The 27432-nt window shown below is 43.8% G+C and overlaps 2 protein-coding genes across 3 annotated transcripts; one reads left to right on the top strand and one right to left on the bottom strand.

The window, feature by feature from the left end:
• Window positions 1–7149: 7149 nt before the first annotated feature.
• arl6ip6 (ADP-ribosylation factor-like 6 interacting protein 6) lies at window positions 7150–10542 on the bottom strand. The gene is made up of 5 exons (XM_026158826.1): window positions 10225–10542; window positions 9964–10111; window positions 9385–9438; window positions 8739–8871; window positions 7150–7645 (listed from the first exon to the last, which is right to left on the bottom strand). Exons 1-5 carry the CDS (start codon window positions 10231–10233, stop codon window positions 7552–7554), a joined length of 438 nt encoding a protein of 145 aa, XP_026014611.1. The 5' UTR covers window positions 10234–10542; the 3' UTR covers window positions 7150–7551.
• Window positions 10543–11377: 835 nt separating this feature from the next.
• On the top strand, window positions 11378–27208 carry arhgap1 (Rho GTPase activating protein 1). Of its 2 annotated transcripts, none has more exons than XM_026158397.1 (13): window positions 11378–11493; window positions 16678–16881; window positions 17069–17161; window positions 17265–17352; window positions 18235–18366; window positions 19312–19398; window positions 21131–21229; window positions 22003–22110; window positions 22219–22295; window positions 22537–22614; window positions 22861–22989; window positions 23115–23218; window positions 23305–27208. In XM_026158397.1, exons 2-13 carry the CDS (start codon window positions 16758–16760, stop codon window positions 23470–23472), a joined length of 1287 nt encoding a protein of 428 aa, XP_026014182.1. In that variant the 5' UTR covers window positions 11378–11493; window positions 16678–16757; the 3' UTR covers window positions 23473–27208. The 2 variants fall into 2 exon arrangements, with proteins under 2 accessions (XP_026014182.1, XP_026014181.1); XM_026158396.1 differs by having other exon boundaries at window positions 11379–11493; window positions 17063–17161.
• Window positions 27209–27432: the final 224 nt, after the last annotated feature.

The following is a 27432-nucleotide window of genomic DNA, read 5'->3' on the forward strand; positions in this document are numbered from 1 at the left end:
TCATACAGATAATTGACAAAGATGTTTGAGTACAGAGGAGCTGGCTGACCTGATGGCTGCCTTTTTACCCACTGAATGAAATCATCACACAGACTACAGAGTCCCACCAGCCCAGGCTTTGAAACACATTCCTGCTGCTTTCCTCCAACAGCAGAAAGCTTTGTCTAAATGTGGCCACCAAATTGTGTTGCACCAACCAAAATGAATCGTGAGCAAATCGATACATAAGACATAAATGCCCGGGTGGCACCCTGTTCTTCCAAGGCTGTCTGCAGTAGCTGTGAGCGGATGCAGCAAGCAAACGAGCACACTGCCGCCTCCACAGGCAGCTGTGTGCTGTAACTCAAGCTCTCACATTAAATTAATATTCATTCCACTGCTTTGGTGGGGGGGGGTATAAATGTGGATGGACATTATAAAGGATTTATGTATTTATTTTTAAAGTATGAAATAATTTGAAACATTGCAGTTACTCTGTCATGCAGACGAGTAGAGAACACGTCTACCTTACAGACGGCTGCAAACCGGAGGAGCCAATCAGTGACTTGAAACATTGGTCTGGATGAACTGTGCCTTTTTCCTGTGACCATTTCCCATGGAGATGGTCAGTGTTACACAAGCTGGAGATCCTCCAACATCTGACATGAAGTGATCAGTGTGCACTCAACGATTCATGAATGTTTGTCTACATGTGATGTGTGCGTTCGCCTGCCTAAACTGAAGGTGTCCGACTCGACTGCTTCTCCCCCACAAAGACACGGGGGATTCTTATCTGGTCTATGCAATAATAACAACATTTTATTGGTGTTTCTCTGATTCATGTTCAGACTAAAATAAACTTTAACTGTACTGTTATTTCTTTCTTTTCCAGTCTTTTTGTTCAGAATAAGGGCCTACAGCCATACTAGTCACATACACAACAGCAGAAGTCCATGGTTGGTTATGCTGTGAAACCCTCTCTGTGTGTCATACATGTCTAAAGATGTATTTTTTAATACGTCTACCTTGTACATATACAACATTGGAACACGCCTCAGCCTGGGGCCGCTGGGATTGGGTCCCTGAAGTTTGGGATGGATGGCTTTTTGTTGTTTTTGGGATCTTGTTCAGGCTTCACACAGGCTCGTCTTTGCATCACTGGAAGCTGGCCCAATCACCTAACTTAACAACAACAACAGGATAGTTAAGTTGCCAAGTTCCTGTTTAACGAGTGAACTATGTCTAGGCAGGTGGAAAGACGGTGCTCCAGCTCAACAGGACAGACAGGTTATATGACTCGCTCAAACAGAGGAGCTCCTATAACTCCTGTTTTAACCCTTGTATGGTGTTCGGGTCTGTGAGACCCGTTTTCAGTTTTTTTCAAAAGAACAATTAAACAATTTTTTCAACCTGAAATTCATTGGCTTTGGCTTATTTTCTGTGAAGAACATAAATCCAAACTAATTTTCAATGACCGCATACTGTACCTCCCCCCACGCATTTACATTACATACAAGGTGTTCGGGTCCACTGGACCCAGGTCTAATAAAAGTGTTGAAAGTGTAGGTCCTGTGTTCCCACACTCTGTCCTCCTCCTTTCTGGTGCTGCTGATAGTGTTTTCTTCCCCTCCTGCTCCGCACAAAGTTGCAACATTGTTGAAAATTCAACTATCTACACCGTCTGCTCTTACATTCTCACACATTTTACCCTCTTTCTTGAGGGATCCAAGTTTTATTTTCTCATACCCTGTCCCACCTGCAAATTAGGGGCATAATACTATAAATAAGACTTTGCCATCCAATTGATTTTGGAAGAGAGAGGGGCTTCGGATGATGATGTTGACAAAGAGGTTTCAGAACATTTCACATTTCTGAAAATTCAGAGTCTGACAGTGACTTTGAAGAAGAGGATGAGGTTGATCACCATTTAGTAACAAAACGAAGACGAGTACCCCATCTGCAGCCAGCTCCAGGACCAGAACAAGCCCACCAGACAGCAAGTGAAGAAATATGGACGTCAATAACTGGTGAAATTGAATGGTCTTCTTGCCCAAGAAATGAGCCACCCTGCAGAGCTGTTACTGTGATAAGCCAGGGCCAACACGGCTGAAGTTACTCATGTGCAGGACATCAAGTCTTCATTTGAGCTTTTCATCCCAGATTCCATCCAGAAAATTATTCTGCATTGCAGTAATCTAGAAGGACGGTGTGTTTTTGGAGAGAGGTGGAAGGAGATGGACCAAATCCATCTAAGAACCCCAAAGGCCTACTTTGGGGTTCTTATCCTTGCAGGAGTTTTCAGGTCCAAAGGGGAATCCACAGAATCCCTGTGGGATGCAGAAACCGGCAAGAACCTTTCCGTGCATCAGTGTCTCTGGAAAACTTCCACAAAATTTCCAGGATTATCCGTTTTGATAACAGAGACGACAGACCAGCTCGACGGCAGAGAGACAAGCTAGCTGCCATCAGGACAGTGTGGGATAAGTGTGTGCACCACCTTCCCCTGTTTTACAACCCTGGGCCTAATATCACCATTGATGAGCAGCTGATCCCATTTAGTTGTGAAACATATTGCTTCACGCGTAAATGTGTTGTGTCTTTCCACTCACTCCACTTGATTACAACTGATTTATTTTTTTTATAACATTTTATAAAAAATCAAAAAAAACGAGAAGCACATTAATTCATACATGTGATCTAACAAAGGTAAAGGGAAAAAATTAAACATCTTTGCTGTTCATATGGTTTGTAACTGGGATGAAGTAAACATCTGTTGAGTAATTTAACATAATGTTGTTTGATAGTGTTAATTTGGAAAGCCAAAACTCTAGCGGGTCCACCAGACCCATGAACACTGGCTGAGTAACAAAAATATGAACACCACACAAGGGTTAAAGTCGCTACACTGGCTACCAATCAGATATATATATATATATATATATGTATGTATATATATGTTATTAAATCTCAGTTCTTTGTATTCCCTACGGCAAAGAAAGACACGGCTCAACGTGGTCTAACTTAAAAAATGATCTTTCATGTTACATATTGTGGGATTATTATATTATAATTAAATTATATCTTATGCTATGTTAGACCCCTAATTAAAGCTTGTGAATTATTATGTAGTTTTAGTTTGTATTATTCTCCTGAATTAGAAGAAGGTGGTAACTATTACATTTGTTAAATTGATTTGTATTAGATCAGACTGCTGATTCATTGTGAATGAATGATATTGTTTTATGATGCATTATACTGCTGAGTCATAAGAAATACTGTTTTCAGAGAGTCAGGACCTTGCTTGTCTGATTAGAAGAGAACAGAACAGACTGCACAGGAAGCCAAGGTCATGACTCAGGCTCACTGAGAGAGAGAAAGAATGTGGATGTTTGGGTTTTTACGATAGCCTCTGTTGGCCCCCACCAGAGGTTGAGTCTCAAGATGGTGCAGGGTTGAGTCAGCCTGCACCATCTTGAGATTTGCTGTGACCCTCTGCATGCATGTCTCCCCATCCGGATGGTTTATGCTCAAAAGTGTTGAATTGTATGGAATAAAGCACTGTTGAAGGAGCATTTATACACCGAGTAGTGTCCTTCCTTCAGCCCAAAGATCGAAAGAATTGGGAGGATTTAACAATATTCCGGAATATGGAGACCCGAACACGAGCTCAGGTCTGACGCGTTATTCATATAGACGTCACACACACTTTAAGTTTCGATCAAACACTCTGCTTAGTTTCCCTTTCTGCCTGCAGTTACCATGCTCTGCAAAAACATGCCGTTTCCTGGCCCTCTCTTATACATAATACAATGTAATCAGCAAAATAAGCATTAATATATATATTTAAATCCTAACAATGTATGCGCCCTTCTCTTAGCCTGAGGTCATCAAATCTAAACCTAGTGGTCTGCCATCACTGCTGGTGGCATCAGCGTCCTTTAAAGTTTTAAACTCAAGTACAGACTTCTCGTCTTCACATACCAGGATCATCCTCTGCCACATCCAAGGTTTTATCTGTTTAGACATCATAAGACGAATCATCTGGTTATTACCAGGTTCTAATATGAAGTAAATACAACCTCAGGTGAACAGCATGACCTCTCAGACTCTGCTATTGTTTAGTTCACAGTAACTCGTCCAAAATGCAGAAGCAGTGTGTCAAAATGTAACCCCTCCCCACCCCCACTATGCAACAGTGTGTAGAACCACCTTTGGCAACAGTAACTTATCAGCTTCAACTCACAGAAATTCAGACTCACTTTTCTGTACAAAGTTGAATGTCACCAAACGTGGTGCACACAGTTTTTGTTAAATAATTACACAATGTGAGGATTGTGCCTTCAAGCAGCTTCTTTTGTATGTATTGTTGTACTTTATAATATAAAGCACCCTGAGGCGACTGTTGTGATTTGGCGCTGTGCAAATCAAATTGAATCTTGATGAGATGCAGTGGGAATAGGAAGAAAAGCGTGAAAGGTGCATGAAAACGTTTCACAAGAACACCAGCTGTGGCACGAGTCTGTAATGCAGCGGATGTTTGGACTTGTAAAGAGCAGCTGAGAACGTCTGTTTTCAGCCACCTTTCCTGCATTATTTCCACACTGTCTTGCAGCACATTTAGGACCTTCTAGCTGATATCCCAGCATTACTGAACTTTTAGTGGATTTCCAGTGACACAAGCAGCAGACTCACTGAGAGAACGACACCTGTGCTTTCTGGTTTCTGTGATTAATAATCTGGGAGACTAAGACTGAGGTTTGTGCTGGAAAGGAGATGGACATCCTAAAAAGATTAGGCCCTGCAGTGTTCCCACTGTTATTCTGGTTTTAAACACATAAAAACTGATTTTTGTTCTATATGAATAATTTTCAAAATAAAAGTCTTTTTACTGGCAGGAAGCATATGGCAGAGGTGAGGACTAGACTTGTGATTGAAAACATGACTGGGTGGAACTGGGGATGTTTTTCACATAGTGTCCACTTCACTGTTCCTGCTTATTGCACAAGTGTTAAAGAAAGCTTCTGTTTCTTTACTGTACAGAAAAACGTGCTGAATTGAATTTGGTTCAGCAAGGCCACGCACAGCCAACAGGAACCTGATATCTGAGTCTCCTTTGGCACAAACCAGTCAGCAGGTGTCACAATTTTATAAGGAATGTTCTGTGGTCAGCCGTCAATTCAGATTGATGGGTACTCTTAATATCAATATAAATCCCATACAGTTTATTCTGGTTCATGACTGACCTCTAACAACGTAGCAGTGACAGAGAGGATAAGGCCGGGTGGCGTTTTTCAGATCCAGAGGGAAACGGCTCGCAGAAGGAGACATTTGTTCTGCAATATTTCAAAGTATTTCCTTGAAACGATAATTAATAAGACTCCCATTAATAGTTCATCACAGTTCTTTTCCTATTTGGCCTGTTTTTTTTTTCAAAAACCGTATTCCTCATCTAACATTTCTTTGAGAAATTCCAAGACAATATCAGGAATTCAAAGCCTGCCTGAGGGAACTCGGGTAAAAGATGACAAATGACCAGGCAATGATGAATTAGAAGGAGAGTGTGGATGTAGAGAGACTTGTCATTTTACAGCTCTGCTTCTGCCTGCTGTGTTTCAGGGATTACACGATAATGGGGAACAAGGATCAATTATATCTGGATCACTGGAGGCCAATTCATTTATTAAACAATGATGCAAAAAGTTTTTTCTCTCATCTTTGCAAAGACAATAAAAACTGGTGCGTGTTCCAAAACAACAACAACACACTGCATCAGAAGCACCGTGTGGAGGCGTGATAGCCTCACAATGAAGCAGTGCACGTTGTAGAGCTGCTCTTCATACTGTTGGCCACCAGATGTCTCCAGATGTCTTTAAGGTTTTAAATATGACTTTAGTGACTGGAAAGTGAAAGCGCCAAAAGTATTCACTCACCCGTCCAAATCAGCGAGTTCAGGTGTCACTTCTATGGCCACAGGTGTGCAAACTCAAGCACCTGTGCAGCCTGCTTCTGCAAACATTTGTGGAAGAGTGCGTTGCTCTCAGGAGCTCCGTGAATTCCAGCGTTTTACGGCGATGGGATGCACCTTCTGCAATAAGGTGAGTTTTGACATTCCCTCGTTACTAAAGACTCCACAGAGAGCTGTGAGTGGAAGCGAACAACAAAGTGGGAGCGATGGGGAAGGACAGCAACTCAGCCACCAAGCGGTAAGCAACGTAAAACACAGATGCTGAAGTACCTAGTGGCCAACTTTCAGTACAGACCTCCAAACTTCATGTGGCCTTCAGATGAAACTGGTGCTTCATCCCAGCCTTACATCACCAAGCCCAATGCAAAGCATCAGATGTAGCGGTGTAAAGCACGCCGCCACTAGACTCCAGAGCAGTGAAGGCGTGTTCTCCCTCTGGGAATCTGATGGATGAATCATCTGTTGTGACTACATCAACCTCACACACTCACTCAGGCTCTTTCAAACATCTGAGTTTCTGCGCCCCAGTGGCCGGCCTCAGCACCAGTGCATCGGACTGCTTCTGCCCTCGACATCCCATCTGACGCTTGGAGAGCCCACAGGAAGCTGGGCCCATGTTGTTTGTTCAGGCTGCACCAGGTCATCAGGCACCCTCCCTAGACTCAGTGCTGGAGCTCTGAGTGACAAATCTGTCACAGGGGCCATCTAAATGGCTCTTTGGATCAGGTGGTGGTCAGATGATCAGATCATCGTCCCATACCATGAAAATGTAAATAATATGAAAGCATTCATAAGCTCCCTTTATTAACATACTTCAGCTAGAACATAAAAACCACATATAAAGTTCTATAGGTCCCTGTCATGAAGCGGCTCTGACCCACTGGAGGGAAAACGTGAAAACTTACACTTTCTTCACAAGCTGATCATTATTAACATGTCCCAAAACCTTTAATCTAGCAAAGCATTTACAAGTGGAAAGGCCACTGAGTTTAATCTGATAAAATGAGAGTTTGGCATTTAAACCACAAATCTTATTACATATTAAAACTGCAGAATGCACGTTGCTATAAATTGTTAATGCAATTAAAACTCTTTAAAGCTTTTTAAAGACATTGAAGAATTGTTCTGTCTTTTTAACAACTTTCAAAGCTTTGTTCAGCCTTCAGGTGAAGCGAGCCGACCCGGAGAAATAAAGACGAAAACAATTCATCAGCACTAAGAAGTTTAATTCTTTTGTTTTTTCAAATTTGACCAAAGCTGCCATGTTAGACCTGAGCATGTAACATTCCTGTTTGGGTGGTTAATCAACTGTTCACAGTCTCATCTGAAGACATGCAGTGTGTCAGAGTTTGAACTGCTTACAGCCCCACATACAGAGCTTTAATCCAAGGCTGCAGCCTGGAAGCTGCTGTGTCCATCCACCTGCAGGTAAACACAGGCTGTGTGTGAAAGCTGCAGCTTCATCACCAGTGTTACAGAAGGTGTCTTCAGTTAGTGCACAGCTGTGTGATCACGTTTTAGCAGCAATAACAGCACATTAAAACTACTGTGGTTATTTCCCTGGGCTTGGATGAGTGTGTGTGTGTGTGTGTGTGTGTGTGTGTGTGTCAGCAGAGACTCCAGATGATGGTGAGCATGGCCATGATGCCATTAAGAACAGCAACTCCATATCCCACGTGGAAGCCACGGTCAGAAGCGTCTCTAGAAGAAGAGAGATATTATTGATTAGTGTTATTTTAATATCAAGAAATTAAATGTACAGTACTGTAAAACTGTCTTACAGTACTGTACATTTAACTCATTCACTGCCATTGACGTCTATAGACGTCAATTACGTTTCCAATGGGAGGGGCTAGAATACAACCTCGGGCAGCTTGTCAGTGAACATCAGACTGCTTGAAATGTATTTTTCACAAAAAGCTCGTTTTCTCCCTTTTTGTGGTCAAAACAGGCATTTTTGGTGGAACCCACCTCTCTTCTACAGCTGATTACTAAAGAATGGAAAATGGTAGAAACAAGCTTTTTTTTTTGGATGGAAGAAGAGAGTCTGTTCTTCATTTTGGTAGGTTCAGCGTTTATATGATCATAACACACAGTTTTCTGTGGCTCTTCAAAAATGAGTAAAAATGCTCAAAAACCCTGGCAGTGAATGAGTTAAGTATAATATAGAGTATAAAAGTATTTCCCTTTTTTTCACATTTGTTAGACTTAAATGTTTCTTAAATAACCAATCGAATAAATACAAATGCAGGTTTTAAATCATTATTTCATTCATTAAGGGGACGAAAGAACACAAAGGCTCGCTGCTTCGGGAACAGCGGATGTCTGTAACTCAGGAGGTTGGTGGTTTGATTCCTCACTGTTTAGATCTACGTGTGAAATATCTCGGGCGACATACTGAACCCCAGGTTCCTCTCTAATGCATCTGTTGGAGTGTGAAGTCTCCAAAAACAGCAGCAAGTCCACCTCTGAATGGCTCAATAACTAAATGAAGGTTTGGCAGTGACCCAGTCAAAGTCCAGACTGAAACCAGATTGAGACTGTTTGGCCTTAAACAGGCTGTTCATGCTGGAACAAGGGCCAGTTACTTTAGAAGAGTTCAGGGACCAGGTAGATTAGGATAGATTGTCTTAATAAATGAAAACTACACTTGGTATTCACTCAGGTTTTCTTTGTGTAATATTCAAATTTGTTTGATGTGAAGAACAGAAGAGAAAAAACGTGTAAGAAATCAGCATTATAAGGGAGAATTCCTGATTCTTCTGCTCATACAAAGCGTATCCCAGCGTGTTACCTGACGTGGGCCACTGTCCGCAGTGTCGGGAAATCCATACCAGGCTGGAACGAGTCAAGGTAGGTGAGCATCCACGAGAAGACGCAGCAGATGCATCCTACTAATACTGACAGGACCAGGAGACTCCAGAAGCCTGATTACACACAGTGCAGGATCAGGGTTTACAGTTTCTACAGCCTGGATCTCTTCCCTTGTTTTACACAATAAGGGAGAAACCACTGTTGGAGCAACAGCATCGTCCTTGTCACACTGAGTTTGACTGCTTCCACTCCGTACTGATAAAACATGTTTTTGTTTTGGTGTTACAATAAAAACAATATATACAGAAACACAGAACTTTTGGACAGCAGGTGACCCACAGTCTCAATAAACATGTCTATGGCAAAGTTGTTGTTATGTGCATCTCTTTTGTTACTTTAGTAAAGATTAGCTGCTAAGATTTTGCAGAATAATAAGTAATGAAAGCTGCAGCCCTCAGATATTTACACCAGTTACTTTGTACAGTACTTTTCAGAAATGTTGAAACATGGTATTAGAGCTTTCTCTAAGTATATGTGCTGCACATGAAACCAAAGACAGTGTAAACCGAGCATGATGGTGAACACAAGTATCTGGACGGAGCAGTAAATACAGAGCTTATACTTACCGAGCATCTTCTCCTCAGTGCCATCCTCTCCTGTCACCCTCTCTGCCCGCAGCTCTGAAACAATCACAACTTATGCTGACCAACACTTGTTAAAAAGCCAGATCCCATCTGGTCCTGTGCCAGACGAGCACTTTAACAGAGCTCGGAAATAAAGTTATATATACAAGTTATATATATATATATATATATATATATATATATATATATATATATATATATATATATATTATAATGATATAATAAATATTTGACATGTCAGCAGTTTTCTAAGTAAATATATTTCTTAACATGTTATAAGGTGTTACTGACATGAGATTCTCACCAGCTGTCGGCAACAACCCATCCAGTGCACACATGCAAAGAAATCATCCACAGATGTGCATTTATTCATTATTATGTGCAATAATGAAACATCATTGAACAAATGTATTTAATACTTAAAGCATTTGCTGGTGATGACTGTATTATAAACATGCCTTTGGACTGACCGATCATCCTACAGTAAAAACAGGTTTTTCCTTTTCTGATCCCACTGATCTGATCCTGATTTGCGCGTGCGGTACAGGGCCGCGCGCTTACCTTTGAGTATGGGGTAGATGAGGGCGCAGAGAAACCCGACCGCGGCCACTGCTCCGGCCGAGCCCAGCACCGACAGCGCGACCACGGGCCATGGTTTGGGGCCGTTCCGCCTCGCGCTCCTGGCGGGCTCCTGTCCGAACATGTAACGCTGCTCACGCAAACGAACAAATGAAAACGTCTGCAAATCAAACCTTTTCACAGCCGCGCTCAGCAGAACGAAGCGTTCTTATACACACAGGGACAGTTTGTGAATATACAGACCGATGACATGCTCACAGTGACGACCCGACTGCTTTTAACTTGTACCAGGAACTGCTGATTACATGTTTGAACTTTTCGCTTCCGCACACAAAACTGTCCCCGCGGGGGTTCCGTTGGTGTAGTTTAAACTGCCACAGTTAAATATGTGGAAACAAGCTTAGCTAGGCCACTTACAGTCCTTTAAATATTTTTTTATATATGTTTCTTTTAAATTCAGTTATGGTAAAGTATCAGGGAGAAAGAGCAGTTTACCGTGTTTCACTCTTCACAAAGATTTTGAGTGAGCCTCTCCTAAGACAGCTGGGATAGGCCCCAGCCCACCGGCGAACCTGAACTGGATAAGCGGAAGAGAATGGATGGAAATTTGTATGATCGATTGGCTGATATTAATCTGCACCAGTGACTGTAGAAAGCTCCGACAGTCATTGATCTGCACTGATTGTATGTTGATACGTGTTGGCCTGTTTTATCTGCTGAATTGCTCCAACAATCAACATTTTAATATTTTTATTCTAAACCGAATGCTTTCTCTTTTATTTAATAGAGTTTCCTCAAACAAATGTCCCAAAGATTATAAAGCTCCTCATACATCATAAGCAGTATATTTTGAAGTAGCCGCACAGTTGTATCCGTGAGTCCACAGTAACACCGTTAATCATTTTCATAATGGTCTGAAAGGTACTCTATTATAATATTAATAACAGTAATGATTGGATGCTCTTGTTTCAAGTTGCTTTCAAAAATAAAAAAGAACTGTTGAATTAGTTGTCTTTAAATAAGTACTTAATTAAAACAGTAATATTTTTTAAATTAATTTAAAAAAAATCATAAAAAGGTGTACTCTAACCCTCTTCTGTCTCCTCCCACAATTATGTTTTCTCACGCGCTCTGAATAAATGATTTAATTGGCTGAGCGGCATCGCAGGGATTAGTTACAGTTCACGCCATTGGTCGGTGTGGAAAATAGAATATTATCATTAGAATAATAGATATAGATAGACACAATAGAATCAGCTTGTCATACTTTAGTAAAAGGCCTGAGTCCGCCTGTGGAGACTCAGGCCTTTTACTAAAACACCACGGGGACGCTTTCTTTTTTTAGCACTTTTATTTTGACAGGTATAGTAAACAAACACTGAATTGATAGCTTTATTTTGAAAACAACAAACCGGAAGAGGTGCTGACGCAGGGTTGTTGCTGACAACGGTCTACGTTGACTTCAGACGCCACAAAGTGAATCGGTTGTAAGAGAGCGGCTGGATTATTACGGTAAAACAAATTTCATGATGCTGTGTTTGGTAGAAACTGAACATGTTAGAAGCACGCGGGGCTCACGCGCTGTGATGCTCGTGCGTTGTTAGTCGGGTGTTGTGGGGCTAATTTGTTGTGATGAGGTCATTTGTTAACACTGCGGTGTTCTGGTTTAGCCCAGCTAAGCGTCGTTTCAGTTACTGAAGCCTCACAGCGTATGAAACGCCATAAAATGTGCATCCGTGTGCCGAATATGGTGAATGCAGCCGAGCCAGCTTGCTAGGCGGTTTGCTAATGCGTTTCGCTGTGTGATAATGACCAGCGAGTGTGGCTGCGTTAGCCTGTTCAGCTTTTCTGAATCCGCAGCTACTGACACTGAAATGTTTCTCCCGCTGAGCCGTTTGGTAAAAGTAAAAGAGGTCAGCTGCTCACTTGTTGCTTTTATCGCTGGACTGCCAGCAGTGAAGGTGTCTGCTCAGCCCGCCAAACTCCGTTCGGGTTTAATGCTCTTCTCTCCTTCCCCCAAAATCATTCGTAGCATTTCCCCAAAGATGACGTCTCACTTCAAAAATGTGCATATATCACACATTATCATGTTATGGTAGTGCATCAGTGTGTTCATAGCTTGCAGTGATGTCCCTTCCACTTACACACTACACTGTATTTTGTAGTTTATCGGTTATGATTGGATTTTACTGGAAAACTTTACATTAGACATTGAAAAATGAGACAGCCTCTGGGTGTAGTTTCATACTGACGCAGAGGTTACAGAATCAGGCTGATGGTGTCTGTGAGCTACACCCTCTGCATAAACTGCCCTGGTGGCAGGCGGAGGTTCTGAATGGCAAACAAAATGCGAAACTATTCTGTTTAAAATAGAGGTGATCAAAAAATGACGCGTTCTGCTGTCTTGTGACAGGATAAGCCAACAGTCCTTTTATGGTTGTGCCTTTCTTTCCTCCGGTTGAGCTAATTATTAGGATTGGATCATCTCTGGGCTTTAGAAAGGATTTTAGAAATATTAAAAGTAACCTCAGTACAACCCGGGACACCAGTCACTGACTGCGTGCTTCATATCTGAAAAGCATCGAGGTGATTTTCCTTAAAACTCTGGAGTGCACTGCTCCTATGCTGGACCTGATCACACTGATTGGTCTGGTACTTGTGTGCAGTCACATTAACAGACAGACACATACAGTTTTACAACGTTCAGCCACCGAATGTTTTTAAGTATAGTTGTCGCCTCAGTTATGTTATTATTACTAGCTGCAAAGTTCAGCCTCCTGTGATATTTACCAAACCTGGATGTAAAAGTGACCCTTGCCTGAATTGCCCAGTGTCATCATTTTGACTTCAAGCAGCCAGCAGTGTTAGGTGATCATGCCTGAAAAGGCCTCTAGAGTATAAACATCTTAAAATACATTTTATAAATAAATGTAACTCACCAAGAAGACTGGGGCGAAAGCTGCGTTGACATGAAAGCTGTAGCAGTGATTTCAAACATCAGTGAGTTGCATGCAGGAGATGAAATGAGCTGTTCCTTACACATATGTCATGTCAGAAACAGTGGTTGCTTTTTTGTGGGATTTTTGGTTCCCATTGTTCAGGTTCTTCTTCTTTTTGTGGCGTCCCTCAGGTAAAAAAACGTAAAATGAACTTCCCCAGCTAGAGGTGATTGGAGTTTAAGCTCAGTGTCAGTCTCTGGTCGGCATTAGAAACTGTGGAGTGTGTTGTGGTGCAGAAATGTTACTGCAGGTGTGTGTGTGTGTGTGTGTGTGTGTGTGTGTGTGAGTGTGAGAGAGAGAGAAATGGAGAGAGGGAATGTTGCTGCTGCTTGCATGTACATGCCAGTATTGTCTTTTTTTTTCTTTTGCATATTTGATGGTGCATGCTGCTGTTAGGGATGAACCCTTTGGTAGTATTTAGACTACTGAAGCTGAAATGCCATAAAAGCATAAAATAAGTAGAGCAGTGTTTCACATGCAGAAATGCTCAGTAATAATACTGTGTCACTCCATGGCTTTTTTCTGCACTAGAGCTTTGCTAGGAATCATTTCCTGAGCCCCTGGAGCAGGCTTTGACTAAACTGCCCTCCTCAGCTGCTCTGCAGTGCTGAGAGAGAAGAGGAATAGAGGGGGCAGGGTGCTGTGCTCGCTGGATGCTTCTGTTAGATGCTCATATGTACACAAAGTGGCTTTTTCTGTGTGTGTATATATATATATATATATGTGTGTGTGTGTGTGCGCGCATGCACACATGTGGGTAGTGCAGCACGATCCACAAACAATGCCTGATGCATACATGGTGTTGTGGCTGGATGCACTGCATGGGCAAAGATACACAAGATTCAGCATTGTCATCATTTGTAACATGTGTAACAGAGATCCAAGGTTACAGAGTCACCGTACGTTCTATAGCTAGTAGTTCTTGCTAATGACCTACTAATTCTTTCTCAGTTGTGGTGCAGCAGTGGCATATTAAAACGTTTCAGGGCACCAGCCCTCTAGGACTTGAGTTTGACACCCATGCCCTATCAGATCCAATCCTGAACTAACCTTGTCGACACTAAGGATGCAACTATCTGGTTAAAAAAACCAAGCAAACACAAAGAAAGCTACTTTAAACTGAGCAGAGAGGTGGAAATCAGCTTTCAAGGCTAACCCTTATACCCTGCTCACAAACCGTAGTCCTTGCAGTCCTCCCGGTTGTCTCCCAGTGAAACTCTGCATGCTTTGCGTTCTGGTTCCTCTTCTCCTGACCTCTGACTATTTACACTTGGGCGTCTCCTCCACCATCAGAGTGATGATCCTGAAACTTTAGCATTACATCTTTTCAGTGCTTCTCAGCTTAAAAAGCCAAATAGGCTCAATAAATTAGGCAAATAGCAACAGATCATCCAGTGCAGACAATAGGACTGAATGCCACGAAAGTAAACATTTTGAATCCAGAGCTGTCAGACCTGAAGTGCCTGGAGCGAGCTTACCTGTTTCAGTATGAATGTAACGTGTGAAACTTTGTCATAGAAATAAACTCACAGTCAGGTTTTGTGCCCCTGACCCACTGCTGTGACCTCCATTGGTCTGTTCAGTTTAGGAACTGAATGAAGAGAAAGGAAATGAGGAACCTGTTACTGTTCACATCATCATAAATGTTAACCAACATCCTCCCCGACAGCTGCATGGTTACTGACTGACATGCAGATAGTGTGCAAACAGTTGCTTTTCACTCAGTTTGTCTGTGTGTGTGTTTGGCTGCAGCAATTGGCCGACTGTGTCTGCTGGTTAGTAGCGATATTTATTTAAAGCTACATGCTGTCAGCTAGCATAACATCACAGCTGTGTGTGTACGTGTGTGGGCATGAGAGTAAGAGTGGAGTAAATAGGTGGGGGATGGTAGATAAAAAGGAAGCATGTAGAAAATATGGGCAGTTAATAAGAGAGGAGAGGAGTGATGCAGTCATTAAACTGAGGAAGTGGCTCATGCTGTGTTTGAACCTTATTGTTGGAGCTCCATTTGAAAGTCATCAGACTGATGAATCCTTTCTTCAGATATATCAGATATAAAGCTTTTTTTCTGTTTGCTGAAGCTAAAAAAACAAAAAGCAGGACCAAACTGTGGTGGCACTCTGAGACTAATCAGTCTCTCTGCTGCTGCACGTCTCAGGCCACTGTTCAGCGTTTCTGGTTTGTCACCAGTGAAACTGCCTGCTGGGTTAACCCTAGCCACACTAAGAAACTCTCTCAGAAGAGAATCTCAGCTTCTAGAGTTTTACTTCCTGGTGAAATGAAGGTTAGAAAAAGAAATCAAACAGATTTTTAAAAATCTCAAAAAATGTGTCCCTGATACTGTTCTTGTACACAGATCCATAGCTCCAGAAACAGGAAGCATGCAGGAACTGATGGTAAGTCACCACCTGGAGCATGGCCAAAGCTCCTGAGGGGGAAAAGGTGTCTTCATTTTTCTTGAACTAAAACTACTCAGAGTAACAAAAATCCACTGAGGGTTGGCACACCAGTGACAATAAAATCCCACAGGCTCTTTGTATCACGTACCTGTGGTGAGTGGTCTATTTTTCTCATTAACATCTCCTTCAGCTGTGGGAGCTGTCACTGGGAGAGGTTTGTGCATCAGTCAATATGCCAGCGGATGTTTTATTTATATGAATAAAACATCTGGAGCCCACCTCAGTTACCATGGCGAGAGAATCGGGGTACACCCTGGACAGCTCGCCAGCTAAACTCAGTGCACCTCCTGGAAGTAAAAAAGTACCAAAGCTTTACACAAAATGAAATCATATCAGCGCTGCTTTCGTCTTTACACTCTGCCACAGCTACCTGTAACTTCATCTTTGCAGACAAACAAGTTGTTTTTTCACCTTGTATTTATTTATCAAGATGCAAAATCTAAAGTACTTCATTCATTGGTTACGTGAGGTGAAACTCACATAGTTGTGAGATCTCCTGATATAATGCAGGTGTTGGTGAGTTTAGTGTCTTCCTGCACAGGATGCTGTACATTCTTGTCCATCGTCAGCTCAGACGAGTTGATCAAGTTGATGTTGGGCGATTCATGTCAGCACACATTATGTCGTTTTTCTTGTCTTTCATGCATTCGTCATGCTGCAGTTTGTGGTATGTTTCTATAGGGCTGAAGAAGTTAGTTGTTACTCTGCAGTGCAGATCTATAGTAGTCTTTGCTTGTGGTTTGTCCTTGGTTAACGTCACTTGGCTGAAGCAGATCTAATAAGCCAAAGGAAACTGTACGACCACCTCAGCATCGCTAAGATGTTCTGTGTAACTGTGTACACTCTTTATTTCTGGAGGTGTGATCGGAATAATTAGAGGCTGTGAGAAAGGGATCGCGCAGCATTAGCCTGAAGATTACTGCTGTTGTCTGATGTTATTTAGATGGTGCTGATGCAGCATGTCACCCACTGCAGCAGCATCAATCACTAATGGATTTCATTCTTTCATCTTTTAAACTCAGTCGAGTTGGGTAACAGTGAGTGTGATAAAGGGACAGCGTATTCTGTGGAAGTTCAAATGTCTCGTGTTTCTTAGAAACTTCACGGATGTGACTTCATGTTGCTTCAGTTGTGCAGAAATGTTTGATTTGATCTGGGTCTGATATAATGTCACAGCATCAGGTTCAAACACAGTTTGGCTGAGATGTGCTGACCTGAAGCGTTTTTGTCTCTTGCAGCTTGTGCGTGTATGTTTGAGTGAGCTGAAGAAAGACATCGCTGTGCCGTCTGTGTGTATGTGAGAGCGCACGTGTGTGCGATGTCTTCAGAACTGCTGGTAGATGTGGGCGACGACTCTGCAACGGCGCAGCTAGGACAGCTGAAGCTGACTACCATAGAGGACCAGCAGTGGCCCGCTGACGAGTCTTACCTCAGCAAGTCAGGTGAGAGGGATGTCTGTCCACACCTGCTGATGATGCCATGTTTCAAACGAAGGATTGTAAGAGCTCTGAGCGGCTGGGGTTAATCTTAAAATGTTACATACAAACACATTTACATATGAAGGACTTCATGGTGATGTAATGCTGTGATTGTTGTCTTGTATTAACTGTGTGTGTGTTTCAGAGACAGATGTTTCCCAGCAGTTTGACGCCAGCTCTCCACACCTGCCCTGGGACCACCCTTTCTATGACATTGCCAGACATCAGATCATCGAAGTGGCCGGTCGGTTCTTCAGTCACAGCTGACCTTTCAGTCTGGAAATATATGTTTTTGAAAAGTAAAATCTTGTAGTGGAAGTAACGCGAGTCCATGTCTGCGTCCGTAGGTGATGACAACTTTGGCAGGAAGGTGATCGTGTTTAATGCCTGCAGGATGCCGCCGCAGCACCAGCTGGACCATCATAAGCTGCTGATGTAAGTAGTGACCGCAAACCTTTAGGCTTTGCCAGCGTTTTTGTCATGTGACACGATGTAAGGAGAAGTGGTGGTCTTTGGTCATCACGCTGTATCTAAAGACAGGAAGTGTAGCTGCCTCCACCTGTGTGTGAATGTGAGAGTGAATGAATAGTGGCATTGTACAGCGCTTTGAGGTTCTTGAAAAGCGCTGTATAAATGCGATCCACTAATGTGAAGAACAAGAACAAGATTTGCATCAGTGACACTGAGAGAAGATTAGTCCCAAAGACCGACAGCTGCTGCTGAAGGATCCGCAGAGCAAGCATTCGAGCCGTGGCTGAGCAGTCAGGTGTCAGTGGTGCTGGAAGTGTTGGTCGGTGGTCACCATTGTTCTACCTGTAGCTTCCACTGTGGGGCCTCTGAGGTGTACGAGTGTCTGACCTGGTCTGCCCCGCCCACTCTCGCCTTCCTGCTGACAGACTGGTTGCTTTTACAAAGAGCAGACTGTGATGGAGGTGATTGTGGTCTTGAAAAAATACGTTTTAAAGGTTATTTTAAAGACTGCCTGATGTTTCCACAGTCGGGGAGTAATCATGTTATGAAATGGTGTATTCACCACTGCCCCAGATAATCATGATTGGAATGAATGGAGAAGGCATGGCTGTGTCTATCTTTGCTGTGTTTGGGTGTAACGAGTGATGCGGTGAACGTAAGGCTGCAGTTTTTAGAAAATGTTCTGAAGGCTCCTTCCTGTAGGGACAGCGTGAAGAGATTCACTCTTTCATCTGGTATGGAAATAGTTGATGCGAAGCCCTCAGGTGCAGTAGTTACTAACCAACAAAGTTATTTGAGCAGGTAAAGATATTTCTGCGTTTACAAAGACTTGCTCATGTTTTTCAGGTATCTCAAAGGAACCCTGGATCAGTATGTGGAGAGTGACTACACTCTGATCTACTTTCACCACGGGCTGACCAGTGAAAACAAACCTTCCCTCAGCTGGGTGCGGGATGCATACAGGGAGTTTGACAGAAAGTAATCTCCAACACATCACTGCACATCTCACTTATCATATTATACCTGTTTACAGCTGGTCCTACTGCTGCTCTTTGCATTTATTAACCGGATCAATGGCTTCTGCAGACTAACCTCTGCCTGTACCGGATGCATCAAAATTCCACACCAGGGTAAACGTATCCCAAAGCCTTCAGGCTGGCACCGTCCACTTCCAACACTGGATGTTTTAAACATCATGACTTTGCATAAAAACCTTTATTTTCTTTTTAAATGTTACTAAGGTTAGACTTGTGCCAGCGTTCTCCTCTTTGAACAGAACAAATGAAGAAAAACAGGGAGTCATTTTTTGTAAGAAAGTAATTTCTCTGTACTTCCTGTGAGCACCATAGTCCACAGAGGAAGTACAGACAGGACGAGTCGAGGAGAAAGGAGCCGTGCTGCACACGTGAGAAGCTCTGACTGTTTGTTTTCCCCTCACTTCTGTATTTAAGCAGAGGTGCACAGTGTGCATCCACTGATATGGTACTGGTTTTTCTCTTGAATGCAGTGGAAACAAATACTGTGTGCAGTGTTTCATAAACTGCACAGTTACAGTAACATGTGCGGATGGCTTCAGCCATGTTCCCACTATTCAAAATAGCGAAGGAGCTGAGCCCTGCTTTTGTCTTTAATCACTTTCACCCAGTTCATTTGCACTTTGCACAGCAGCGGGCGAGCACACCCACACAGCCATTCAGTTTGGCTGATAAAGATAAAAGCAGGTCTCCAGTTACATGTCCTCGCATTATTTTCACCAGCTCATCGCTGACAGCACAGGATTCAGCCCCTCAGCAGTGCTGGTTGCCTGTGTAACCTGTGGACAGCAGATTCCACAGATGCTGTCACGTTTCTGTGTATGCTCTTGTAATCGTTGTATCAAACGTGTGTTAGCACACCTTGTGAGAACATGTGATGTGTTTGCAGGTACAAGAAGAACATCAAGGCCCTGTACATCGTCCATCCCACCATGTTCATCAAGACTCTGCTGATCCTCTTCAAACCAATTATAAGGTTAGTTTCTGGTTTCAGGGATTTTTAAAGGACCATTATGCGCAGCCCCCGTGCACATACACACAGTTTTGTGCTGATTTTGTTACAAAGCGAGGCGACTGTTGGGATTTGGTGCTGTATAAATAAAACTGAATAAGGGGGGTGGGTGGGGCCTGCATCACTCTGTGATCCACTTCCTGTTGATATAGGGAGAAATCTGACGACTGATCGTTGCAGCTGTGGCGTCCTGTTACAGTACGGCCCACTCTTTGACGGATGCACGGTTATAACACGTGGTTACGGCTCGATTTTATGCAAAGGTTCAGAGAGGGTGACCCAGTACGTGAACTTATTATCCTTGCTATGATGGAAAAGCCGTCTGTACTTGGAGCAACCAGTTTTAAAGTGCAACTTGATGTCAGTCAGATTTTTAATCCCTCATTGATTTTATTTTTTTATATGCTTGATGTCGGGTCAGGTGCTGCTAATATAATCTGCCTAACGGGCAGCCATGGGTACCACACGGCATTATGTACTCCAGCATTACTCCTGTGGATTGTGGGTAAACACAGACTCCACTAATGCTAAATGCTGATGAGCATGTTCCCTCAGTAAGCACAGTACAGTACAGTACAGTAGTGTCACATCAGTGTGCTTATGTGAGCTGATATCATTACACGAGTCCTTCCTGCGGTTTTCAAGAGACGTGTTCATTTAAAAAGGAAGCACATGATTAATGAATGTGAATTTTGGGCCATTGTAACTAACATTGACAGAGCTTGAGCAGCATCTAGTGGCAGCAGTAGAAAACTGCAGCCATAAATGTGTCTGAAGTTCCTGCTTCAGGTTTGGTTCTTACTGGATACCAGTTTTATTTAAATGGCAACAAATCCCAACAACAGTCGAGGTGCTTTATACTGTACACATCATCTTGTAGCTATGCCAACAGAGAGTGTCACAGTGCTGCAGCTGGAAGCAAGAACCACTCGCTTAACTTTGTAAGCTTTGTTCTCTCCATCCAACAGGAACATTTTTATGTAAGTCGCTGATGAAACAGTGTGACACTGAGCCTACCGCTAACCTTTAGACCGCCTCTGTTCAAGAAACAGAAAAAATAGCCGGTCATTTTGGGGGAATTATGATTACATAATTCCCCGTAGACGGACTCGTCGGTGAGTCGCTTGTTGCTGTTTTCCTTGGCGTATGAAGCGTTCCAGGAAGTGCACAAACGTCTTTAAATACTCTGACCAAACCAGAGGTTTTCTGTTGTATTAATCACATATTTAATCATTTCACATTAGTAATAGTAATGTCACTGTCTCACTGCATGTTCACTGCAGAGTATGCTCTACACACACAGTGAGGCCATTGTAACGGGAGACGCTAAGCAGATAGTGGGACTCCTTCCCCTTATCAGGGATGTAAATATTCAGGTGACGGGAGGAGCCCCTGTGAGAGGGGCCAGCATGTGAGAGTTGTGGCTTGTTCTTTGTTTGTATAAGAGTTCAGGGAGGTGTCCGTCCTCAGAACACTCTTGTTTGATCTGAACGTTTTCTCCACATTGCAACGTGTTAACTAAACCACTTCAAAACGAGCTCGCTGGGTTGTTGTTAAAATGTCCATAACAAGGTGCGCACATCATGTGCTACTTGCTACTTTCACTTTGTTACATTTCTGTTTTCATGCTTATAAAAAGTCTGAACCATCATCATTGCTGCTCACAGATCAACCACTCGAGTTTTCTCTCTCTCAGCTTTAAGTTTGGCAGGAAGATCAACTATGTGAGCTATCTGAGTGAGCTGGAGGATGTGGTCAAGTGTGATCAGCTGGTCATTCCTTCCCGCGTCAGAGAGTAAGTGTTCCTGCCAAACTTCAGATGTGTGCCTTTCATTCAGTCTTCTCATTGCGTGATGCCAGCAGCACGTTTCACTGAGGGTTAAATGCCGCCTCCGTCTTATTATCCGTGTGCATGAGAAGTGAGTGTTGAAAGTGTTTGACCTCCTTGAGAGTGGCGTGTTGGAGCAAACACAGGAAGTGGGATGGTATTATCTTACTGAAAGTGGCTTCATCACAATCCAAATAACCGTGCAGTGCACCCTGATGTAGCCACACTGGCACAGCTGCTGGTTTCCCAGCTGTGTGCCGACTCCTTGTGCTCCACGCTAAACGAGCTGGAGGTGAGAGAGTGCAATTTGTGAGTCGTGTGCTGGTTTACAGCCCGCTCTCTTGGGTTTTTCTTACCAGCAGAGTTTTTACATTCAAACATTTTCCCTCTCCATCTTGGCTTTCTGAATCTAAAGTCAGCATGCATTTGTTTTTTTTCAGGAAACAATGACAAATCTCAGTTTCCACATATTATTGTCACTTTAAGCATCATCATTGCATCCTGTTCCATGTGCGTCTTCTTTGGAAATGCCCTCTGCACTGAGTACTGTCAATCTTTTCATTTGATTTGGGAATGCTTCCTGTGGTTGTTCTGCTCATGCACAATGCATCTTAAAAGGTGCCACTGATGGAGTTTATTCACTGCTGTGCTGCTTCCATTCTGTGGTTTAGGCAAACATTCAGGCACAAATAGTGAAGCCCTGTGTTACTTTTTAAAATCTCCCGTTGTCTCTGTGCCAGGTATGACAACAAATTAAGAGCATCTCTGAAACCCACCACACAGCCCCCCATGTCTCCTCCTCACAGCCCTCCTCTCCCCAGCCAGGTGTTTGGTGTGCCACTAACGCTGTAAGTGCTGATTCTGTAGTTGGAGAGAGACACGGCCCTGTGAGAGAAGCTTCCAGATAAAGGAAAAAACCTTTGAATCTGCTTGTTGTTTTAATGTGTGCGTGTCAGGCTCAGACAGAGGGATCCAGATGGCGATCCAGTTCCTGTGGTGATGAGAGACACCGTTGGCTTCCTGTCAGAGCAAGGTAACAAACAGAACACCTGAGCGAACTCCTCCCTGAGCTGTGCCTGCATGGAGCACACATGGCTGCCTCACCTGTGCTTTTACTGGCTCACATCACTGTAATTAAAGCCTGCTGCACACACACAGGTGACTTTATACCTGTGCTGTGCTCTGATGCAGACTCAGGCTGTGCCTCGTTATGTCTGAAAGAAACACTTTTCTTTCTTTTTCACTGTGTGTGTGCGCGTCTGTGTGTGCGTCAGGCTTGGAGATTGAGGGCATCTTCAGACGATCTGCCAACGTGACTCTGGTGAAGGAGGTCCAGCTCAGGTACAACTCAGGTATGAGCTCTGACCGCCCTGTGATGCTGAAATTCCCTGCTGTAGACTCATGATGGAGGAGTCCCCTCCACCTGCTGTGTGACGTCAGTTATGATCCTCTGTGTTATGGATGGTTCTGTAAACACCAGTTAGGCTGCAGGTGTTTATGTGCAGAGGGCCTGGTTTCTTCCACGTTAGAGCAGGGTTGGGACGCTCGTCTCTTCTCTCGGGTTTTCTTCTGTTCTCATTGAACTCGTGTGTTTGCAGGTGCGACAGTGAACCTCAGAGAGATGGAAGATGTGCACCTGGCTGCTGTCATCCTGAAAACATTCCTGAGGGAACTCCCCGAGCCTCTGCTCACCTATCAGCTCTACAATGACATTGTCAACTTTGCCTGTAAGTACGGTTAGAGGAGTCTCAGCTTGTACCTGTGTGACTGTGTGAAGCCCACACCCCCACCTGCCCTACACCAGATGAACAGTCTGCCTCAGCAGTTCACCTGATGACTGTGTTTGTTCCAGCTGTGTCCAGTGAGATTCAGGTGACAGTAATGAAGACGCTGGTAGAGTCACTGCCGGAGGAAAACTACGCATCGCTGCGATACCTCATCACATTTCTGGCACAGGTACAGCTGATGGTCTGCACATCCCGCTGATCACAAAATATCATCTCTGTCTGTTACAACAGCATCCTGTGTGTGTGTGTGTTTAGGTATCGGCCAACAGTGAGGTGAATAAGATGACCAACAGTAACCTGGCTGTGGTCTTTGGTCCCAATCTGCTCTGGGGGCGGGACAACGCCATGTCGCTCAGCGCCATTGGACCAATCAATAACTTCACGAGAACCCTGCTGGACCAGCAGCATCTGGTGTTTGCCTAATGTCCAGCCCTCTGCTCTGAGCTCTTTCTGCCAATGTGAAACGCCGCCGAGACCCTCCTTCCCTGCAGCATTTAGCCTTTAGCTTACCTTAGGAGCATCATCAAAGTACTCAGACAGGCCTGACTGTCTCTTACATGCCGCGCACATTTAAAAAGATTCAGTGGACCAAGTTATTTGTGTGTCTCCGGTCGTTCTGAGCGTCCTGTTATTATGTCTGGCAACTTCTGGCATTTCTATTTGACTCCAAGCATGAAAACAAGTGGAAACAGCACACGTGTTAGAGCTCAGGCAAGTAAAAATAATGTGAGCAAAAAATAACAGAAAACACTACAAAATGCAACCGATGGTAAACAAGAAAGATCCAGATCCCCAGTTTTGTTACAGCGTTAAATTAGAGGCTGTTCACGTATCACAGCATGAAACGCTGCGGCCCTGATACCACCTGCGTGAGTGGTGCTCCACTGTGAGCCGTGATAACTCTCGACATCACTTTGCATCATGAAATCCCACAAACACGTCACGAGTACAGATACAGACGTGCACGTTTCCCTTCCTTTAAGTCAGTGTAGTGCTTCCAGCAGTCTCCACGAGCACAACAAGAATCTGAACGATGACGTGAAGTCGTTTCATGCGGGTCTCAGGCCGGCACACTATAAAGAGCTGCAACACTGGGGGAGGGGGACATAAAAGCTCTCATAAATCTGAAATCACTACATGTGTGTGAATGCAGGGCTAGTCATTTGCTGCCATGTGCTTCTCTACCACCCCGAACTGCTCCGTCCATGCCTCCGTCACTCCTACCTGCACGTGTTCATATCTATATTCAGCCCTGTATCGCTGCCCTGCTTCAACAGCGGCTGGTTTGCATCTTTTATCTCTGTCAGTAGCAGCTGGTCGTGTTGTTTTCTATGTAGTGCCAAAAAGGCGTTTCACCTGTGTTACCAAATGTTCTTTAGATTCTGATTCTGCGCTAAAGAGAGGGCTGATGAGGAGAGTGGAGGCGTGACTCGGGTTTACGTCAGAATGGTGAACTCGGTACCGAACTTTGTGGACAATCTATGAAATGCTGTACTTGGAGTGGCAGAAACCAGCCACAGCTGTGCACGTGGAGTCTTTCTCTTCCTTTATATGAATTTTACTAATAGCAGTGTCATTTGGACCTGTAGCTGGTGTCCCGGGTAAACGGCACACTACAAAAGTGTGCTGAGTGACGGCTTCACACTCGGCACTCTGCGGGTTTGGTGACAAAGTGTAGATGTGACTGCGCTCCCTGGAGTGACGCCGTTGTTGTTTAAATTACAGGGAGACGGTCGGTACGTCGGGCATGTGGTGGACTCCCACAGGCCAGCGTCTCTGCTGCCCTCTGTGTGACTGATTGTGCGAGCAGACGTGATGTGTGCTCATACAATCAGTAATAATATAAGTTGTAATGGATTCATGTTTTCATTTGTAGCAGCATCACTTCAGTGTACATAATGAATGACTTTGGGTGTGTGATTTCCTGTGATTGTCCCAAATTTAATTAAGTAGAAGTACCTGATACTGAGGCTTACTCTGTGTACCGTTTCAGGCTTTGAACTACAGGAGTCTGTCCAAGTTATGTGCTGGTTTTTGGCTCGGTGTTTGTGGCGCAGTGCCGTGGTGTGCTGCACATAATCCACACTGAGCAGTGCAGTTAACAGACCCCACACGCCTCAGAGGGCACCGGGGCTCCAGGCCAGCTGTTCGTCCATTTGTTTGTTGAGTATTAATGTAGGATATAGACGCATTAGATCAGAGCTGTCTAGGATGAAACACACCCTTTGGCCAATCACAAGCCAGTATTCCTTTTAGCTCTTGTGTTTTCTTTTAGTCACCACAGGTCTTTAGGAGCAGGCGTATGAGGAGCATGCAGCAGGAGTGTAACCCGTCAGAATCGGCTTGTACTCTCTCCTCTGTAGTGAGAGAGGAAAGTGTGAACCCTTTGAAATGATTTAGTTCTTCCTAAACCCAAAGATGAATCAGTCCCTTATAGAGTGCAGCCAACACGAGCGGTGGTTGCTCGGTGTGATTGTTTGAGCAGCTCACAGCCTCCTGTTAGGTGAGCAGCAGCCCCCGTCCTCGGCTTTTTGAGCGCAGGCACTGGATGCACACAGGTGACTGTGGGCTCTCGCAGAGGTTCCCGGGTGCAGCTGTATGGCCTCCCAAAAGCTGCATTGTGTTCTCATTTATCTCACGGTTCAGCAGTGATGCACAGACGCTGTGGGGAGTTGGTTGGGATGTCTTTGCTGTTGAGGGTTTCACTGTTATCGCTGCTTTCACAGCCTCCAGCACAGCTACAACTTCCCTTAATGAGGGTTTTAATTTCTGTGGCTAAATGAGAACCGTGTGGCCGTAACCGAGGCCTTAAGCTTCCTGCTGCATTTATCATTGCTCATGTTCTTTCCTGTAATAATCACCTGTGATTCCTGAGAAGAACATTATTTCTGCAAGTCTCAGTTTCTGTTTCCAGAGTCTTCGTGTAAAGGACAGCCTCACAGTGATTACAGCAGTCAGCACCTGCAGTAGTTACCTTTGACACGTTGTCTCTTTCCTTTAGTCAGCCAGTTTCTAAAGACTCAAAACAAGCTGTTCAACTAGATGTCTTTCATTGCAACAAACTATCAGTGGGTAAATATTGGTGTTGTGGTGTTCCTGTAACGATGTGACTGAAAAGCACCAAAACAGTCAGAATTTCAGTTTGACTGAAGCTGAGAGCAAAAACGACAACAAAAAGTGTTTACCTGTTTTAATGCCACAGTGACGTGGGTGTGTGTTTGTGTGTACCAGTGCAGATGGGTTTCACTGCAGACGAGGGCTGCGTGCGTGAATGTTGTCAGGTGGTGGCATCTCCGTTTTTTAATGGTGTGACGTAGTGAGACAGACCTTCCTGTTTGATTGTGAGTCATCTTTGATCTGTGAAACACAAAAAGAGCGAGCCAAGCAGTTTCTCTGAATCACAAAAGCTAGTGGAGATGCACTTTTTAAATAGTCTGTGTGTGTTTGTGCGTGCTCGTGCCTTATTTGTTTCCCCCGCGTGGTCATGTGATTAGCCATCTAAGTGCCAGTGTGATCATTCTGCCATAGATTAAATAAGACGGGGTGCGTTCAACAAAGCTCTGGTGTTTGCTGGTGTTCAGAGCAGCCTGTGACGCGTGCGGCGTGGCCCCCACCCAAACGCTGACTTTGTTGAGAGCAGCTCAGCTGTAATGGGCGACGGCAGACTTGAGGATTTGTCTTCGTTACAAAATCGAGCTCGAGTCTGAGCTTCGAGTGTAAACCCACTCGTCTGATCTTCTTCTCACAAAACTCGGTTTAGTTTCGTTTTCAGGTTTTAAGACGGCGTAGCTGAAAGTCACCAGGTGAGCGAGACGGGTAAAAACGCTTCCTTTTCTAACCCCACTGTAAAGCTGTCAGCTGTGTCCCGTGTTCCTTTCCCGAAACGCTGATTCTTCTCAACTCTGCTGATCCGTTACAGCCTCTCTAATCTATGGGTCTTTGTACTGTAACTGTTGTCATGGTGACAGTGAACTTCTCTAAGGGAGAAATTCATTGGTTCCCAGGCTGATTTATTTTTACTTAGTGACCTTATTTTCTTAACTCCTTTTTTTCATCCTCTTTTGATATGTTGTGGATCTCAGTCTTATACATGTGTGATATAAATGGTGATATCCTGTAATGTTAATGTGTGCAAACAATAAAGAAATGATGAATGAAAGCTGGGGCTCTGCTCTTTGATCATTTTCATACTCAGCCAAGCTCAGTATAATACCCGAACTACAGTCTGCATTAGTATTTATTCATACAGATGATACATATTAATGTATCATAAATGCATTAATGAGACTGCCTGTTTGAGGCAGCGCTCCATATCGATGTGCCTTCAACTGTAAGCGGCAGGTTTCCCCAGTCTTATAAACTGCACATTTGCATAAGGCTGGA

Source organism: Astatotilapia calliptera, chromosome 23 (assembly GCF_900246225.1).
Source record: "Astatotilapia calliptera chromosome 23, fAstCal1.2, whole genome shotgun sequence".
Taxonomy (NCBI): Eukaryota; Metazoa; Chordata; class Actinopteri; order Cichliformes; family Cichlidae; genus Astatotilapia; species Astatotilapia calliptera.

What these genes read in the sequence shown, in the direction of transcription:
- arl6ip6 (XM_026158826.1), bottom strand. An exon ending in CACTGAGGAGAAGATGCTCG is followed by an intron (nt 8,872 to 9,384) that starts GTAAGTATAAGC and finishes GTGTGTAATCAG; the next exon opens with GCTTCTGGAGTCTCCTGGTC. An exon ending in CGGACAGTGGCCCACGTCAG is followed by an intron (nt 7,646 to 8,738) that starts GTAACACGCTGG and finishes CTCTTCTTCTAG; the next exon opens with AGACGCTTCTGACCGTGGCT.
- arhgap1 (XM_026158396.1), top strand. Translation starts at nt 16,758, where the DNA reads ATGTCTTCAGAACTGCTGGTAGATGTGGGCGACGACTCTGCAACGGCG. An exon ending in TACAGGGAGTTTGACAGAAA is followed by an intron (nt 18,367 to 19,311) that starts GTAATCTCCAAC and finishes ATGTGTTTGCAG; the next exon opens with GTACAAGAAGAACATCAAGG. An exon ending in TCATCACATTTCTGGCACAG is followed by an intron (nt 23,219 to 23,304) that starts GTACAGCTGATG and finishes GTGTGTGTTTAG; the next exon opens with GTATCGGCCAACAGTGAGGT.